The sequence below is a fragment of the Myotis yumanensis genome, unplaced genomic scaffold (assembly GCF_028538775.1).
Source record: "Myotis yumanensis isolate MYYU_CA2020_CCGP unplaced genomic scaffold, mMyoYum1.0.hap1 SCAF_8, whole genome shotgun sequence".
Classification (NCBI taxonomy): Eukaryota; Metazoa; Chordata; class Mammalia; order Chiroptera; family Vespertilionidae; genus Myotis; species Myotis yumanensis.
In genome coordinates this window covers 32,292,126-32,310,359 of record NW_027223759.1, presented here as the reverse complement: position 1 = coordinate 32,310,359, position 18,234 = coordinate 32,292,126, and the positions used below count along the sequence as shown (strand labels likewise).

At 43.3% G+C, this 18,234-nt stretch overlaps 1 protein-coding gene across 1 annotated transcript; it reads right to left on the bottom strand.

The window, feature by feature from the left end:
- Nucleotides 1-364: 364 nt before the first annotated feature.
- On the bottom strand, nt 365-17,963 carry SPP2 (secreted phosphoprotein 2). The gene is made up of 8 exons (XM_070423363.1): nt 17,768-17,963; nt 17,545-17,669; nt 15,263-15,385; nt 14,079-14,186; nt 8,963-9,017; nt 8,172-8,222; nt 5,654-5,749; nt 365-475 (listed from the first exon to the last, which is right to left on the bottom strand). Exons 1-7 carry the CDS (start codon nt 17,856-17,858, stop codon nt 5,664-5,666), a joined length of 639 nt encoding a protein of 212 aa, XP_070279464.1. The 5' UTR covers nt 17,859-17,963; the 3' UTR covers nt 365-475; nt 5,654-5,663.
- Nucleotides 17,964-18,234: the final 271 nt, after the last annotated feature.

The following is an 18,234-nucleotide window of genomic DNA, read 5'->3' as shown; positions in this document are numbered from 1 at the left end:
AACACGCTGCTTTATATGTCTCAGCTCCTAAAATCCTTGGCTAAACTAATCTCATGGCATTAGCTCCTTATCTAAAAATGTAATAGTTACTCCTATTTTTTTTTTTTTTTTTTTAGAAAATCAGGCAATGAGCCCTAGCTGGTTTGGCTCAATGGATAGAGCGTTGGCCTGAGGACTGAAGGGTCTCGGGTTCGATTCCGGTCAAGGGCATGTAACTAGGTTGTGGGCACATCCCCAGTAGGGGGTGTGCAGGAGGCAGCTGATCGATGTTTCTCTCTCATTGATGTTTCTAACTCTCTATCCCTCTCCCTTCCTCTCTGTAAAAAATCAATAAAATATATTTTTAAAAAAGAAAATCAGGCAATGAAAGAGAAAACGTAAGACATTTATTAAGGACTGCAACCAACCAAAAGGAAAATTACACAATTCATGAAGCATCTTTCTTCACTGGAACTTTTCCTTCCAATGCATTTTTCTGTTAAAAGAGAGAAGGGCGAGAGGATTAGACCCTGTGCTGTGTATGTCACATTCTTACGATGGAGGCACAGCGCCTGGGGGCCTGGGAGTCCTGGGTGCCATTCAGCATGGAACCTAAGATGGCAATGCAGCCAGCTCCTCACAGGAAAGGGTGAGGAACACCTGCAGGGAGAAGAGGAGGAACTGGAGTCCAGGTAAGGGAGACACAGCCCCAGATAGGACACTCATGTCTCAAAAATGGAAGGTCCAGAGGAGCCCTGAGGAAAGGCTGCAGCCACATGCTGGGACTCAGGCTGGTCTAAGGAACAGCTGGTGGTGGGAGGCTGGGAGGGAAGGAACCAGTCAAGCCAGTAAAGGAGCAGGCTGGCCACAGCTGTGGTCAACTGAGGCTGTGTGGATCGAGTCATTCATTCATTCATTCATCTATTCAATAAACATGTATGCATTGAGTATCTCCTGGGGGGATTACAAAGATCAGTAAGGTGTAGTAGCCCTGATCTCCAATAAGAAGGAAGGAAGGAAGCAAGGAAGGAAGGGAGGGAGGGAGGGAGGGAGGGAGGGAGGGAGGGAAGGAAGCATCACAAACCTAGTGGAGAAGACAGAAGCAGAATACAGCAGTCAATGCAATTCCATGAATGTGACCGGAAGCTGGCAAGAACAAAACCCTATACTTCCCACAGGACCCATTGATTCAGTGTTTGCACTGACTTTACAGAGCAGAACTACTGTGAATAGCAAGGAGAATGGACTGTACCTGGGGAGTCATCGGCAGGTGTGCATCGAGGGGATCTCAGATTGTGAGTAAATAGAGTCACCTGCAGCCAGGTTTGCACCTCCCTCCATAGCACCGGCTGGGTCTTTCCTATCTTATGAGGGGATAGGTGTGTTTGGCTTCCCCAGCAGGTGGGTGGTCATGGGAGCTCACGACAAGAAGTCACTAATGGGTCTGATACTTGGTACGGAAACCACTCAGGAAGCTAACCAAGAGGTACATGTTTTAGGGCCACCCCCTACGTAGCTAATGGCAGGTAGGTATGTTGTCAACACTTCCAATCGATCAAAGTCCTTGCCTTCTAGTTGGCTGCTAGTAGTCTAGCTTCACCCAGCACACGACAAATGTATTTTAGACAAATAATCCTGAGGTTTTGTCCTCTTGTGCTGTTTTCTAAACATGGAGATATTGTCATGAGGTAGAGCATCACAGGGAGCAATAGAGGGGCTTTGGAGACAGACAGACATCAAGACCTACTCCCCAATGCCAGCACTGCCTCTGAGAGCAGGGGCCTTTGAGACTCAGCTTCCTCATCCATGGAAGGGAGACAATGATGACAGTAGTTGCTGGGACTGCTGCAAGATTTTTATATAAGGCCAAGTACATGCAGGGTCCAAACACGGACCCCAGCACGCTTGGCAGTTCTGATATGCTCTGGTGCAGGGGATGGGCATGAATAGGGCATTTGATGAACATGTGTCGAACAAATTGATAAAACCATGAGACTGATTCTTTCCACACTATAGCAACTGTCAAAAGGCCTCACTAAGAATCACCTCTCTTGCTGTTCTGAGGCACGGAGTTTAAGAATTCCACACCAATGGACAATCGATGTGTCACTCACACTGCTGTGGTTTGGGGGCAGTCGGTGTGGTTTGTGGTCTTCCAGCCCCAACGCAATGAAAATGTCTGAGCGAATCCAGCAATAACAATCCAGAAAGTGTGGGACCCTCACACAGAGCCCGGCCTACGTGAGCGGGCTGATTTGCTATAGTTCCTATTTTAGAACAGCAAATACAAAAACATTTCAGAGCTCTTGGTTTAAATAATACCTTCCACTAGCCACTCTGATAGATGACATGGTTTTCTAACAACCTGAGAGAATCTTAGAACAGTGTTTGTTATGGTTCAAAAACACTTCCTCGGCTCCTATTTTGTTCCAGAGGCTGAGCCAGGCTCTGAGGCTTCTGGGCTGTGTGAGCCCACATCTCTGCATTTAGAAAGCTCCCCACAGGAACCCTAGCTTGTTTGTCTCAGTGGATAGAGCACTGGCCTGCGGAATGAAGAGTCCTGGGTTCGATTCCAGTCAAGGGCACGTGCCCAGGTTACAGGCAAGATCCCCAGTAGGGGGCATGCAGGGGGCAGCCAATCAATGATTCTCTCTCATCATTGATGTTTCTCTCTCTTCCTCTCTGAAATCAATTTTAAAAAAGGGAAAAACAGAAAGCTCCCCACGGGAAATGTGACTTTCACAATTTAGAAAAGCCAACCTGATGTAATTGTGCAGTCTTTCCTTCCTTCCTTCCTTCCTTCCTTCCTTCCTTCCTTCCTTCCTTCCTTCCCCCCAACCTGATTGAACCCGTATTATATTCTAGACACCATTTTTTAGCATTGTGAAACAAAGGATATTGTCATTATTAATTTAAGATAGTACTATTAATTATATTTTCTTATTGTTAAACTAAGATAATAAGGACAACAAGCTAAGACATTCCTAAGGAGTACATGGTCCAGTAAATTATAACAACTATAAATCTTTGAAGGACCTGAGCCATAGAGGTTAAGGGATTGGGTCACTGTTCCAGCTCCTAAATGGCAGATGGGGCTGGGAGCCAGGCCTGTTGATTCCAGACCCTGTGGGTCAGCCTCCTCACTAGACTCCCTGTGGGAGCCTTACCAGCAAACTTAGAGCCCGTGTGAACACTTGCCCTGTGGAAGGTCACAGGAGGGCAGGGACAGACCAGGACTTTAGTCAAAGTCAATGCCCAGGCCAGAGTGGCAGCCTTTGGCCTTTTGTCTGTGCTGTCTTTAAAGCAATGTTTTTTGGCTCTGGTTGGGTAACTTAGTTCATTAGAGCATCATCCAAATATGCCAAGGTTGCAGTTCAATCCCTGGTCAGGACACATACAAAAAAATAACCAATGAATGCATAAACAAGTGGAACAACAAATAGTTTTCCCTCCCTCCCTCCCTCCCTCTTTTCCTTCCTCTCTCTCTGAAAAAAAAATCAAGTAAAAAAAGATGTTTTGAAGTGATCAATTTTTTTCATAGAAATCAGGTCATGAATTTATATAGCAATACATATGTATGCATGGCCAATATAAGCATATCATTAATAATAAAATACAGCCAGTTCATTGAGAACTCTATCTTTTACCCCAAGGATGCTCTGCAACGCAAAAAAGAAATGATTTAAGTTTGTAAAAAAGGAATATGATGAGTCTGTTTCTTTATAATGAGTAGTTTCTTGATCTCAGCTAAAGCTGGTTTTTATATTCAGGGGCACATAGATGAAAAAGAAAACCTACTATTTGCATCTTTCATCCAATATAACCTCACTGGTAAATTTTTCCTTTTATTTTAGTAAAAAGTCAGTTGACTTCTTTCAAATTCCAGTGGTTACAAATTAATTATACTATGCTTAGCTGGTGTGGTTATTTTTTTTTTTTTTTTTTTTAATAAAAGAATCTCAAGAGTCCAAAGGGAAGAATTCCATCATTCACTCAACAAACACTTCCTGAATGCTTGCTGTGTGCTCTGCTCTGTGCAGGCACTGAGAGACAATGGCAGGGAAGCCCAGTGAGCTCTGTGCCTGGGAGTCTGGTGGGACAGAGCGGGCAGAAAGGAGACAAGCAATTGCATGTCTCGGATGAGGACTTGAGGGAGGCCCTAAAGAGATGTAGCTCTGACTTGGGAGGGGCCACTGAGCCGAGACTTGAGTGGTGAGGAGGAATTAGCCAGGTGGATGTTCCAGGTGGCACTCACAGCAGGAGAAATTGCCAGTATTTGAGTACTGCCAGAGCTTAGGGGCTTGGGGGACTTGGGAGAGATGAGGCTAAAGAAGTGGGTGGGCCAAGTCACCAAGGCCTTTGTGGGCCATGGTAGGGAGTTCGGACTTTATCCTGAGGCATATGGTGCTATGTAAATCTAAAGCCCCAGAAGCCCAAGCTTTATTTTTAGTGTGTGTGTGTGTGTGTGTGTGTAAAAATTAATGCACTCTGAATCAGTACCTATGATTGCATACCAACATTCCTTTGTGTCCTTCATGATGTCCCTTTACCAATGCCTTCGGAAATCCATAGCTGTTTGCTACAATCCCTAGTAACTGAGAGTTAATATACTCATGAGACTAGATACTCAGTGTGGGTTTGGAAAGCCAGGGCTGTCTCCATCTCCCCACAACACCTCCTCTTGGCTCAGGGTCTGACTTTTGCACACCTCTGCTTTACCCCATAAGTGAAGCAAACATTAGGGGGTTTAAGTAGAGCAGGACCAGAGTCTCCTCTGTATTTCCAGATAAAGCCGAGGACCTGCAAGGTAGACATTATGGGAGCAGGACCTGGGCCAATGCCAGAGAAAATGTGTGGACGAAAGCAATAATTTGCCAATGTTGGGAGAAGACAGAGGGTAAAGAAGAGTCCACGATGCTCTAAAATTGTGAACTTGTGAAAATTAGGTGGGCGGTGGTGTCTTCACTTGAGGAAGGGAGCTGGAGAGGAGGCTGGTTGAGTTTCATTTGCTCCCAGGGTTTCCATAGCAACTACATCTAGTGGGCAGTTGATATCAGGGCCTGGATACCAGATGGAGCAGGGCAAGAGATGCGGAGTTGGAAATAACTACATAATAATGATAAAGTCAGGCAAGTGGAAGAGATGACAGAGTAATCTACATTAGAAGGAAAGAATTGGGTCACAGAAATAATACAAATGATCACAGTGTTTAAATTACCAATGGAGAAAAGGAAGGCAGATCAGATTTCACAGATTTGGAGGATTAGAATCCAGTGTGCAAAAAGCAGAAAAGTGAATAGGAGACAAGGAGGTCGACCAGGAGCCATAGACACTGTGGCAAGAAGCTTAGCAAAGAAAGAGGGGGGATGGAAGGGACACTGCGTCAAAGGAAGGGAATGGTCTCTAGTTTGCTATTTGTTTGTTTGCTCTTAAAGTGGAACAACTTGATCACATCAGTGGCAGCAAATACAAAAGCCACAGGAAAGATCCTGAGGGAGCAACAGTGAAGAGCTGAAGGAGGAGCAGTGTCTGGAAGGGGAAGAGACTGTGGAAAGGCGAGGATGGGAGGTAAAGAGTGAAGGACAACGTTGGAAGGTGTGGGAGTTGCAGTTTGAAGGCATTCACGCCAACAGTCTCTGTTTCTAAATACACGTTTTTACCTTTGTTCTCTTACCTCAGGACTGCTACTCAAAGCCAGTATTTACTCCCGCTCTGTGCCGCTGGTTCGGATACCTTCTATATCCAGAGGGAAAGACCCTTCTCATGGTCTCTAAAGAGAGAAAAGGAATGCATAGGCTCTGTCATTCACAGGCCACATGACAATAAATTAATGAGAAGGATTGTGACAGCATAACCAGAACCCATCCTGCCACGAGACCATGACAACTCCGTCTTCCTTATCAAGTTCTCCTGTCCCTGTTCTGCATGGTGATACGGCCGAACCCAGTGCTTATTTCTCGCCACTGCCTGTGATCTGTCTCCCTCACAGGTGTAAGCCCTCGAGGGCATGGACTGTCTATTTTCCTTTCAGTCTCTATGGCTCTGCCCAGTGCTTGTCACACGGATTTGTTGCATTGAACTAAATTGTCATGTTCAAAGCCGTCTCCGAGAGAGCTGCACATCTGTGTCCGTGATGCTCCCAAAGCCCAAGATGTTTTTAGAATTCAGCTCTGGAATTACCTTCTGAGACACATAAAAAGGATCCGTCACATTAATTTATATCCATATATTTCTCATCCCAAATGGCATTTCCCCAGTGTGGTAGCCAACCTCTGAGATGGCCTCCTGGTTGTTCACACTCTTGGGCATGCCCCTTCCACACTGAACCAGGGGTGGTCTGTGTGATCAGTAAATATGCAGAAATGATGGTCTATCACTCCCGGAATTAGCTCATAAAAGACTTTGCCTCTGTCATGGGTGCTCTGTTGCTTGCTCACTCCTCTCTCTCTCTCTCTCTCTCTCATCATTTTCTTGGGGGAAGCCAGATGTCACACTTTGAAGACATTCAGACAGCCCTGTGGAAAAAGGCCCATATGATGAGAAACTGAAGCCCTTAGTCCAACAGCCCATGATGATCTGAGGCCTGCCAACAAGCATGTGAGTAACCTTGGAAGTGAATCCTTCTGCCCCAGGCAAGCCTTCAGATGACAGCACAGCCCAAGACAACATCTTGTCTGTAACTTTGTTAGAGACTCTGAGCCAGACATGCCCAACTAAGCTGCTTCTGGGTTCCTGACCCTCAAAAACTATGTTAATAAACAATTGTTGCTTTAAAGTTTCGGGTAAGACTGGTTTCCAAATGTCTTTGGGCTATTTCTAAAATTAAATCTAATGCCAAATATTTACCACCACTACAGAGATTCAAGAGAATGAGCCAGAGATTCTGAAGGCAATTCCAAAAGTAGTGTTCAAAAAATGTTCTCAGCAGTTGTCACAGTAGTGGAATAACTGTATATTCTTTCAAAGTGACTATATGGAGAAGGTCTAAACCTTGGGCTTTTTATTTTTTTAATCAAGCCTCAAATTATAAGCATGCCTAATGAGGATCAGACATTGAACTCAATGAAATATTTATATCTGTTTTATTCATTGTGATGGAGAACTCTGGACATAGAGTAAATTTCACAATTACTTTGGAAAACAGCATGAAGGGAAAAAAACAGGCTTTAGAGTGGCAGATCTGTATCAAAGTCCTGTCTGCCACTCACTACCTTTTGGTCAGTCCTAGTCACATGGCTGGAGGATTACCCAATTCAGCCCCAGTCAGTCAGATGAGCATTAGTCCAGATCTTCCCAGCTACACGTTATTGCATACTTGGGTCCCATAACTTAGGTCATGCATCCAGGAGGGTAGCCTTGGGCAAGTTACAGAAACTCAGTTTGCTCATCTGTAAAATGGGAAGGAACATGGTGCTGCCTCACAGGATGGGTGTGAGGGTTGAAGGAGAAAATCATGTCTAGCAATTAGTACAGAGTATTTGTGCATACAATTAACACCTTGAGTTATTACTCATTTCTTCTATATAAGCAGGCAATAACCTGGTTTAAAGAGTTATCACAAAGGTTAAATAAGAAAACTGATCCGTAATCAGAAGAAAATAAATACTATTAATGTCTGCTTAACACAAAATATAGTTGAGAGTGGAGGGCAAAGAGAAGATCAAAATAATTTGGGTTGCCGAGGCCGGTTTGGCTCAGTGGATAGAGCGTCGGCCTGCGGACTGAGGGGTCCCGGGTTCGATTCCGGTCGGGGGCATGTACCTGGGTTGCGGGCACATCCCCAGTGGGGAGTGTGCAGGAGGCAGCTGATCGGTGTTTCTCTCTCATCGATGTTCCTAACTCTCTATCTCTCTCCCTTCCTCTCTGTAAAAAATCAATAAAATATATTTAAAAAAATAATAATAATTTGGGTTATTCAGAAAATGCCCAATGTGGGACAAGAAAAAGGTCAATACTGATCTCCCGAGCTAGATTTGATATTCCGATTCCTGATAACATTTAAGTGAGTTTATAATGCCTCAAGTTTGCCTTTTGAATGATTTGCAAAGCATGTTTCTGCAGTGCTCTAATAGCTTTTCATTTTCACTTAAAATAGTTTGTATTTCATGAGTTTATCTCCTATGAAATGGCTACCACAGAGTCTGCTTGATAAGACTGAGGTCTACTGATCTCGGGAAGACAGGACCACTTACCATGTGACCGTTCATAAAACTGTTCACGTCTGGGTTTGTCAGGAATGAGATCTGGAACACAGTAATAGTATTAAGGCCTTGCCACTTCTGGAACATTGTGTGATTTTATTATTGATGCCCCCGATGTGCCTCTTGAACAAGGAGGAAGTGGGAGATCACCAAAGAGTTTGGCCACCATCAGCACCAATAGGAAAAAGCCTCAGGAACATAAAAATGGCTCCTAAGCCACAGAACGCTAACCCATCTTACTTCAAATGAGAGGCCACACAAGAAGGAAAAAAAGGAGAGCCACCCTCCCCCAACCAAGAGTCGGAAATGATGGTCCATCCCAGTCATGTGGCTGGAGGATTACCCAATTCAGCCCCAGCCAGTTAGATGAACTTTAGTCCAGATCCTCCCAGCTACACCTTATTGCGTATGTGGGCCCCATAGCTTAGGTCATGCATCCAGGAGGGTTGAGCAAGCTTGTTCAAGTTTACAGACCCTTTCAAGGGGAACACCAACATCTACCCTGACTACTGGACAGAGATGTTGGGGCCGTCAGACGAAATCATGCATGGTAAACCTCTGTATAAACACAGAGGGACGCTTAAATGAAAGGTTGTATTGCTATTGCCTAGTGTGAAGAAAGAAACAAAAATAAAAGAAAATTTTTATTTTCTGTAATGACTGTAGTTCTTCAAATGTTATGCACAGATATGTCTAGTTTTAAATGACTCACTAACAGAAAGCTTCAATATGAAGTTGTTTCAAGAAAAAAACATTTAGAAAAAGAACAGATCTCAACTTACCAACTAGATAACTGTTTCTCCATCTAGAGGATCCCAATATTCCCCCAAAAACCATCTACATAAATGTAAACATCAGTATGTATCAGCACATGAAAGAGAGAAAAAGGAAAGACATTGTAAAAAATGCAACTCTTATCTGGAGAACTCTGATTAATTAAATAAGACAATATATTATTTCAAATAACTTTATAGGGTACCAAGCATGTATGTCTAAGAAAGTATGTGGGGAAGTGCAATTTACATGAAACTAAAATTGACTAAAATGCTTCCTATCGAACTCAGAATTACTCCCAAATGTTATGGACCAGAAAGATAGAAGCTTGTTTCATGGACTTGCAAATAGACTGTGTTTAGGTCATTTTCTAGAGGTTTCTCTCTATGAAGATTCCATATGTGTGCAGTTAGGTGCACATAAGTAGCTTTCATGAAGCCACTGAAAGTCTATACAAAAATACATGTGGAAAGCCCTACCATGTGGCTCAGTAGGTTGACCATCATACTGTGAACCGGAGGTTTGCTGGTTCAATTCCTGGTCAGGGCACAAGCCCAGGTTGTGGGCTTCATCCCTGGTCAAGGTGCATGTGGGAGGCAACTGATTGATGTTTTTCTCCTCTCCCTTTCTAAAAAATTCAATAAAACATATTTTAAAAATAGATGTGTATAGGTGGTGATGGAAAGAGACATGCCTTGGGGTGGTAAACACACAATACAATATAAAGATGATGTATTATAGAATTATATACCTTACACCTATATAACTTTATTAACCAAGGTAATCCCAGTACATTCAGTTAAATAAAACTTGCACATGAAAGCTCATAGTATCATTATTTGTAATATCCAAAAAGTGAACTATTATTCAACAATTTAAGGAATTAAGTATTTGCACATACTACAACAGGTATGAACCTCCAAAACATGAGTCTAAGTGAAAGAAGCCAGTCATAAAAGAACACATATTGTATGATTTCACGCATGTGAAATGTCCAGCATAGGCAAATCTATAGCCACAGGAGGGAGATGAGAGGCTGTTTCTAGGAAGAAATGAGGATCAGAATGACTTGCTAATGGCTAAGAGGTTTCTTTCTGAGACAGTGGATATGTTCTGGGTTTAGAGAGTGGTGATGATTGTACAATTTGTGAATATACTAAAACCACTGACGTATACACACTGAAAGGGGGAACTATTCAGTATGTAAATTATATCTCAATAAAGGTGGTATTTTTAAAAAAGAGAGACACACGACTAAGCCAGGCCAATGGAAATTTAATGCCAAAAGGTATCTCTCACTGGAGTTTAAGAGAAATACTTTTTTTCCCTCTAAGTTGGAATAGCTGGTAGCCTTGCTTCCTACTACATGGAGAAAGGCCATGGCAATGAGAAAGGGAGGGGAGAGGAGAGGCGTGGGAGGGGAAGGGAAAGGGAGAAGGAGAAAATGAACGTGGCACACATTGCATTGAAGGTGCCTAAATTGAGTTGCTCCTGAGGCCAACTCCTCCCTTTCCTTTCTGGGGATGTGGTCATGCAATTGTCTTATTTCAGCTCAGGCTACCTCTAGCTGAGTTTCTATCTCTTGAAATGAAAGACAGTAAATAAATGAAGCGCCTGTCACCTCTCCTGCCCTGAGCTCAGAATTTCTGTTCAGTTATTCTTCCTCAGTTTCTCCCTTTGGGACTATTTTCTCCCTTGGCTGATACCTTAGCCAGACCTCTTCTCTTCCACTCCAAATGAGAAGGATTTGTCTAAAGTCAAGTTCAATCACTCACTTACAGGTATAACATTGCAATTGTCTGAGTTCTATGCACCATGTAGAGACCTACATGCTTCTCCGTTAAAATGAAAAAATAACACAGACTATCTACGATTCAAATATCTATTTGATTAAGGAGAGGAGACTTTTAGCAAATTTAGACATTTATTTCCTCAAATGTCTTTATAGCTTTTATGCTTTCAAAAATTATGTAGTGGAAAATCCAAATTTCTTATATTCAAGGCAGTTTCTTACCAGATATTTTCCATTTAATCTAAATCCTTATTTATAATGATTTGAATTTTTTCAGTCTTATTCTCCATGGTTAAATCTTTCTTTACATTATATTCCTTTTCCTGGAAAGTCTTTTGTATTCTATATGTTTGTCAAGTAGTCTTTATTTTCATGACTCGAGTGTCTTTTATTTTTTCTATTTCCTATTTCCAACAATGGCTTATTTGTTCCATGTCTAAATTCATCTAGTCTATCATCTTTCATGTTTGTAGTATCACCATTTATTTCACTGAAAACGGTTAACAATTGTTTTCTAATTTTTTTCTGTGTCGTATAAGAAATCTATTTCAGAGTTTCCAGGAATTACTTTAAACTCCATCTGCTTTCTTCTCTTTCTTTTGAATTGTAGCATTTTTTTAATTTAAGGAATTCTCTCTTTTTTAAAGAAATTTTTTTAATTGGCTCAGAATTCTTAAAATCTCAATCTCCTAATCTTCCAGGAAAAGCAACCTGAGAGTTTATGTAAAAATCATGTTTGTTTCAGGAGCTAACTTAACTTAATGTCAGCATCTTCTTACAAAATGTGGGATTGGGAGAACAGTGAGTGTCTTCACCCTGCAATTAGAAAGATTTGTGGTGCCAAGTCCATATGGTTCAGTGGTTGAGCATCGACCTATGAACCAGAAGGTCATGGTTCAATTTCCGGTCAGGGCATATGCCTGGGTTGTGGGCTTGATCCCCGGTAGGGGGAGTGCAGGAGGCCACCAATCAATGATTCTCATCATTGATGTTTCTATCTCTTTCTCCCTTTCCCTAACTCTCTCTGAAATCAATTTAAAAAAATTTTTTTTTTAAAAAAAAGAAGATTTGTGGGTTGCCCAAACAATCATAATCAACTTCCCAAGTCAGACACGGAAGAGGAAGGGGTTAATTTAGAGGACCATTTATTAAATTAATTTCAATTGTGTCAAAGATCATAGAATGAACTAGAATCCATTTCTCTCAACATTCACTACTAACTCCCAACCCCAGTCAGCGTTCTCGTTCACCTGTCCTGCCTAGCCCCCATCTACTCTTAGCTAGTTCCAATTTACTCTTCATCTATTCTGTCACTGCCCTACTTACAACCCCTCATTGGCCTCATTGCCATTCTGATCAGCCAGGGATGCTCAACATGACAGATGAGGCTTATCTTGAACTGGCTGTGGTCTTGTCCAGTCCTACTCCCACACCTCTCTCTCTGCATTTTGCTCATTCCAGTCATGAATTTCTTTCCATTTTAATCCACCAGCTTCTCTCCTATTTTAGGGAACTCCATCATGATCTCCTTTCACTTGGAATTTCTTTTCTCCCTCCCCTCCACCTCCTGTCCCTTCTGTCCTGATGTCAACCCTCTAGTTCTTAAGTTGAATATCAGATCCCAGGGAAGCTCTTTCTGCCTGGGACACACTAATCTGTCCTCTCTTACGTGCTCCCAAATACTTGCCTGGTCGCCCCTGCTTAACAGACATCACCCGGACTCATCTATACACTCCACAAGGGCCAGAACTATGCTTGTCTTGCTCCTCACTATCTCCCTAACTTTCTCCATAGAAACCACAAAATCAATTCCAACAAAATGCTGGTGAAATGATATTCGTGGCCCCTGTCACTTCTGGGCTAGCTGACCAGTGAGTGTGTGAGTGTGTGAACTGTGAAACATATCTGACTTTCTAGATACTTTAATGAAGTCTAGAAAAGGAGACCCTTGGTATTGTCATAGCACCAAGGGAATAGGACCCTGGAGCAATTGCCCCAGAAATCACCTGGGTATTGATCCTTAAAAGTAGCCAGTGTGAATAAGATCAAGCCACAAGGTTATGCTCAACTAAACACTGTGTGGAAAAGGTCCTAATAACCTGGGCAAAGTTCTACCTGCGCCAGTAACACCACCCCCTATACCAGGAGTTCGCATCACCGCTTTCATTATTTCCTAATCCTAAAATGGACTTCCATAATACTAGACTTATCCAGTGATCACTTTGTAAGTGATATAAATGTTTAGTCACTATGTTGTACACCTGGAACTAATACAGTATATGTCAACTGTAATTGAAAAACAAATTTTAAAAACTAAATATAAATATATAAATAAAATGGACTTCCAAACAAAATATTTAAAGCATGGGTATGTTAATAATATGGGAATATTACTTTTTATGTATAATTTTTGAAGGTGAAATTATATAGTCTTTTAATATAATTTTCACTACAAATTTAAATCTTGAAAAATTGAATAAAATATGAGTAGATAAATAAAAATACCAGCTGTACACTGGTAGAAATGTTTTTAAAATACCTGTCAAGAATATTATCCCATTATGAATAAACAGATAATATAACAGTTATGTTTTTATCCCTAAAGTCATATCATATTCCTGACCATTTCTTCCTCAGTTTTAAAAAATTCATTCAACAAGTACTTCAACAACATGCAAATCAACAACATGCAAATCAATTTCAATGTGATTGAAGGAAAGCGTGTGTCCTGCCATTCACTACACACCTGTCATGTACCAGATGCAAGACCTGATCTTCCTTGCCCATCCTTCCCTGGTTCGGTCAACAACCTATCAGGTGGTCTTTATTCCTGGCATTTATTCCTCTACTAAGATGAAGAAGCTACAGATCATGAAGGTTAGGTATCCTGACCTAGATTGTAGAGCTGGCAAGTAATTTTGACCTCTGGTCCAGCAAAAATATCCCTCTTTGTTCCACTAAACCACGGGGCCAGTGAGTGCATACTTAAGTCTAAAACTTTGAAGATTTGCTAATTTCACAAATCTTGGGGAAACAAAGAGATAGACATAGATATAAATGGATAAGTAGATGATAGATAGATAGATAGATAGATAGATAGATAGATAGATAGATGATAGATAGACAGATAGATGCAGACAGACAGAAGATAGGCTGGAGGAAGTAAGAAGATTTGAAAATGAGGTTGTAGGTATAAAAGAAAGAATCCAGCTGAGCAAGCAGAGCTCTGCTTGCCCATACCTGGGTGATGCTCTGACTACACTATTACAGCAATCTGTCACAGACTCACACAGACCCTACGAGGAGCTGTCCTGATAAAGGCCCGGTCATACCTCTTCGCTGCTGTCGGACTCGGAGCTGGAGGACCAGTGGCAAAGAACCCACACGTCCTGCACCTGCTCAGCTGACATCTGCACGGTGCTTCTGCAAGAGGCTGCTGGCTGGAAAACACAAAGCAATGAGCTGTACCCCCAGCAGCTCACAGAGGGGTAGACCTGTCCCAGAAATCAGGAGTACTGTAGGGCTGGACTAAATGACGCAGACAGAAAGGAAAAATTCACAGAGGCATTTCATTTTTCCAAAATGAAAGTTTCTCAATACCTAAGGAGAAAAATGAAATATTTAAATATCTCTTAGGCATTTGATACATTATGAGTCCCAGGAAAGCAGACGTTCCCGCATGAGCACTGAGGGGCTGCCCTGAAGCCTTTCCCACTTGAACAAAAAGAAGTGGAAAGAACCCCAAGGTTCTCCTTTGGCTCCAGATTTCATTTGCTCTGACACTTGGGGTTTGGGGTCCTTTGTAAAATAGTCCCGGTGAAAAGTCTCAAAACAAAGGATTTCTTTTCAGAATTTACATCATTATAAAGCAACCCCGACATAAACTGATAGTGTAACAAAAGCCCAAGAACACGTACGTCGCATCGCAAACGTCTTGGAAAGCAAACATTGGTTTGATGGTGCAGCCCATGGGTGCGAACCAAGTGTGGACCATATTCCAGTCACTGGGGATAGAAACCAAACATGCATGGTCCTAGATTTATTCCTGACATTTAGTCCCAATGGAGCCCAAGCTAGTGGGGGAGACAGATATTACACAACAGTCAACCGCAAAATAATGTGGCTCTCACATGTAGTGTTTTAAAATTATTTTAAGTAGAATTTGAAATGTCTCTGGGATTCTTGTTTGGTGTTGGCCTTGTTGTATTCCCTTTGCTTGGAATCATCACTATCCCCATTTTAAAGAGCAGGAAACTGAGGCAACAGGGGCTAAATAATTTGCCAGGATCATTCAAGACCATGTAACCCAGAGCTCAAGTCCTCAACCACTGGGCAACACTGCCCCCACCCGGGGAATACAGCATGGGCACACTTGGTGCCTCCCAGTGTGACCGGCCAACAGGCAACAGCCAAGCTCTTACTGTGACATCATGGAAGAAGACGAGGCACTTCCTCGTGTTGGTTTGTGAGATTGGGGGGCGGGCGGGAGGAGGGTGGCCCTTCCTACCACACTTACCACGTAGTAGCCACTTTGGAAGTCACAGGTGGCGGGGTCTGCACCAGAATCCCTCCTGCATGTGGTCTCCCGCACGCTGAATTCTATATCCAAGCTCGAGCTGTTCTCACCCAGAATATTGACCTTCACAAAAACAAGGCATCAGTTTGCCACTGATGAGTTTCTGAAATTCACATGGTTAGCACGGTCTCTCCCTGCACAGGGGATGACGCAGGGGTAGAATCTTCCACCAGTAAAAACAGCTACCAGTCATCTCAGCCACACCTGGTCTCATGCCCTCATGCTCAGGCCCAGAGGAAAGGTGCTTTACCAAAGGCACACGGTACTTCAGGTAGAAGAAGGAACCAGCCTTCAGGGTCCTAACTCCAAGGGAAGCATTGTTTCTAATGACTTACGTGTATAATTGATCCTCCTTATTCACAGGTTCCATACTTGCAAATTTGCCCACTCACTAAAATTTATTTGTAGCTCCAAATTTTGACACTCAGGGTCCTTTGGAGTCATTCACGGGCATGTGACGTTTTCGTGGAAGGGGCGTGATGACTGTCGCCTGACCGATGCATTTGAATAATCAGAAAAGGCCAGAGAGAGGCAAGAATAGGCAACTTCCAGGTAGAACAGCAGCATACAGGATGCGGTGGGACATCACCTAACTATGAACTCATCAAGGATCACACATGCGTACGTTAAGTGTGCTGATTTGCAGGTGCATGTGTGCTGGGCTTGGGTCTACTCTATACCAAGATGGTCACATGATGGAATGTGCACTGGGTGGTTCTGCCTCACACCAGCTCATCTCCCCGGGCCAGACTTCCAATGTGTCCGTAATTGGCTCTCTCAGGACCTATCATGCTCTTATTCATTTAATTAAGTCCTTGCTTTCTTCTGTCATGAGCACAGCTAAATTACAAGCAAATTTAAACTGTTCATCTGCAGGTTGGCAAGAGGACATGGATATCCCCACACCGCAGCCAACAGAGCTGGTGGGCAAGGAATGAGGTTCTTTATTCTGGCCCAGGTCTCTTCAGAGAGAATTCACCCTTTGGTGTGTCAGCCTATGGCATACGTCTCACACTGACCCCACACCACAACATCCAGGCCACGATAGCTGGTTCCGGGCTGCACACCTAACTAAAGCATAGCCCATCGTCTTCATGACCTATGGCCCAATTAGTAAAGACAACTGGGACAATTCGATTTATTTCCTGGGACGCTGGAAATGGGACACAGAGCCCTTTTCTGAAGAAGAAGGGTCAAGATGACCATGGTGTATTTGGAGACTGGGGCTAAGAAACCATGAGCCACAAGAGTGAACAAGCTAAGCGTGAGCGAAGGCATCACCCAGCCAGGATGGGCGATGCGAGCAGGCAGATGGAGAGAGCACCTCCATTCCCTCCCACGTGGCCTGTAATTCATCGAACCTGTCCCACCCCCCACCTTCACCGAAACCAACTTGAGGGCATTTCTGCCCTTCTCTGCACAGGAACCCTTTAGGCCTGTGGTTCTCAACCTTCCTAATGCCTCGACCCTTTAATACAGTTCCTCATGTTGTGGTGACCCCCAACCATAAAATTATTTTCATTGCTACTTCATAACTGTAATTTGCTACTGTTATGAATCGTAATGTAAATATCTGATATGCAGGATGTATTTAGGCAACCCCTGTGAAAGGGTCATTCGAGACCCATAGGTTGAGAACCGCTGCTTTAGGCGATCAAATTCCCTGGGAACAGGGACGGGGAGGCGACTTGCTGCCCACACTCTCATTTCCTTTGAAGGATATATCTGCTTCTCTTTCTTTGCCTGTCACCGACTTAGGCATGGAAAGCCCAAGAAAATTCATCTTTCCCTACTTCCAAAGCTAACAGGAAACAGACTACTACTAAACTGACAAAGGAAGGGCGTTTCTTTATCTCAAAAGCCAGGATTTATTCCCAATAAATATTAGAAGCAGAACTGCTGAACTTGAAAAGGCCTCCTTTCTAATAAATGAGAAGTTCTTAATAAAGGATTTCCAGAGGAGCCATGGGGACACAGACCACAAAGGCAGGATGCTCGGCGGGGACCGTCTGGAGCCCGGCAAGGGGGCCAGTGAGACTCGGGAGTCTACGGCAGAATCATAATTAAATCCTTTCTCTGCCAAAAAAATGTCTGAAAGGGATGACTAGCTATTATCATTTTAACCTGAAAAGATATAAAAAAGGTGTACCCAAAGCACTGACCAAAGAACAAAGGCAGAAAGCAGTAGCAAGATGCGTGGAGGAGAGGCACTGTGCACTTACTCTTTTTATGGAGCTTCTGAACGCCCGGAACAGATACGGGCTCAGGGACCGAGCGTTCACTTCTGCCACCGAGGCGCCCAGGGCCTGCCGCAGGGAGGCCAGGTCGTAGTCATACACCGGGAAACCTGGGCACGCAAGCACGCGGGACACCGTGAGACCAGATGCACGGGCCAGAATCCCCCCCCGCCCCCCCCCTCAGACTGAGTGGAGCTAAGTTCCCTACCTGCACAGGACCAGTTGCTCATTCCAAGAACAGTCATGACCAATAACATCTTCAGCACCATCTTCTCTGTGCTGGGAAGAATAATTTTCATTCAGAGCCCCGGAGAGTGTCCCTATGCGTCAGAGGACAGCGCGTCCTCCCGAGAGCAGCCCTTTCTTTATTGGGTGTGACCCAGTTTGCTCCCTCTGACTGGGGCAGTCTGGAGCTTAACCAGAAACAATTGATCCCGGGTGAATATTTACTGCTGCTTTTTCCTGTGGAAAGGTGCCAGTTCGAGGCCACTTTGAAGTTACGACCTCAACCTGGGACTTTAGCCCACAGCAAAGACAGCAAGAGGCTCAGGGACTCGTGTGTGCTGTTTGTTTTTCTCTATTTTAATTTCATCCACATGCACAGCTTATTTCTCTTTGTTTTCATTCCATTTTTGGAGGGAGGGGGTATATTTTATTTTCTATCAATCTTCATTT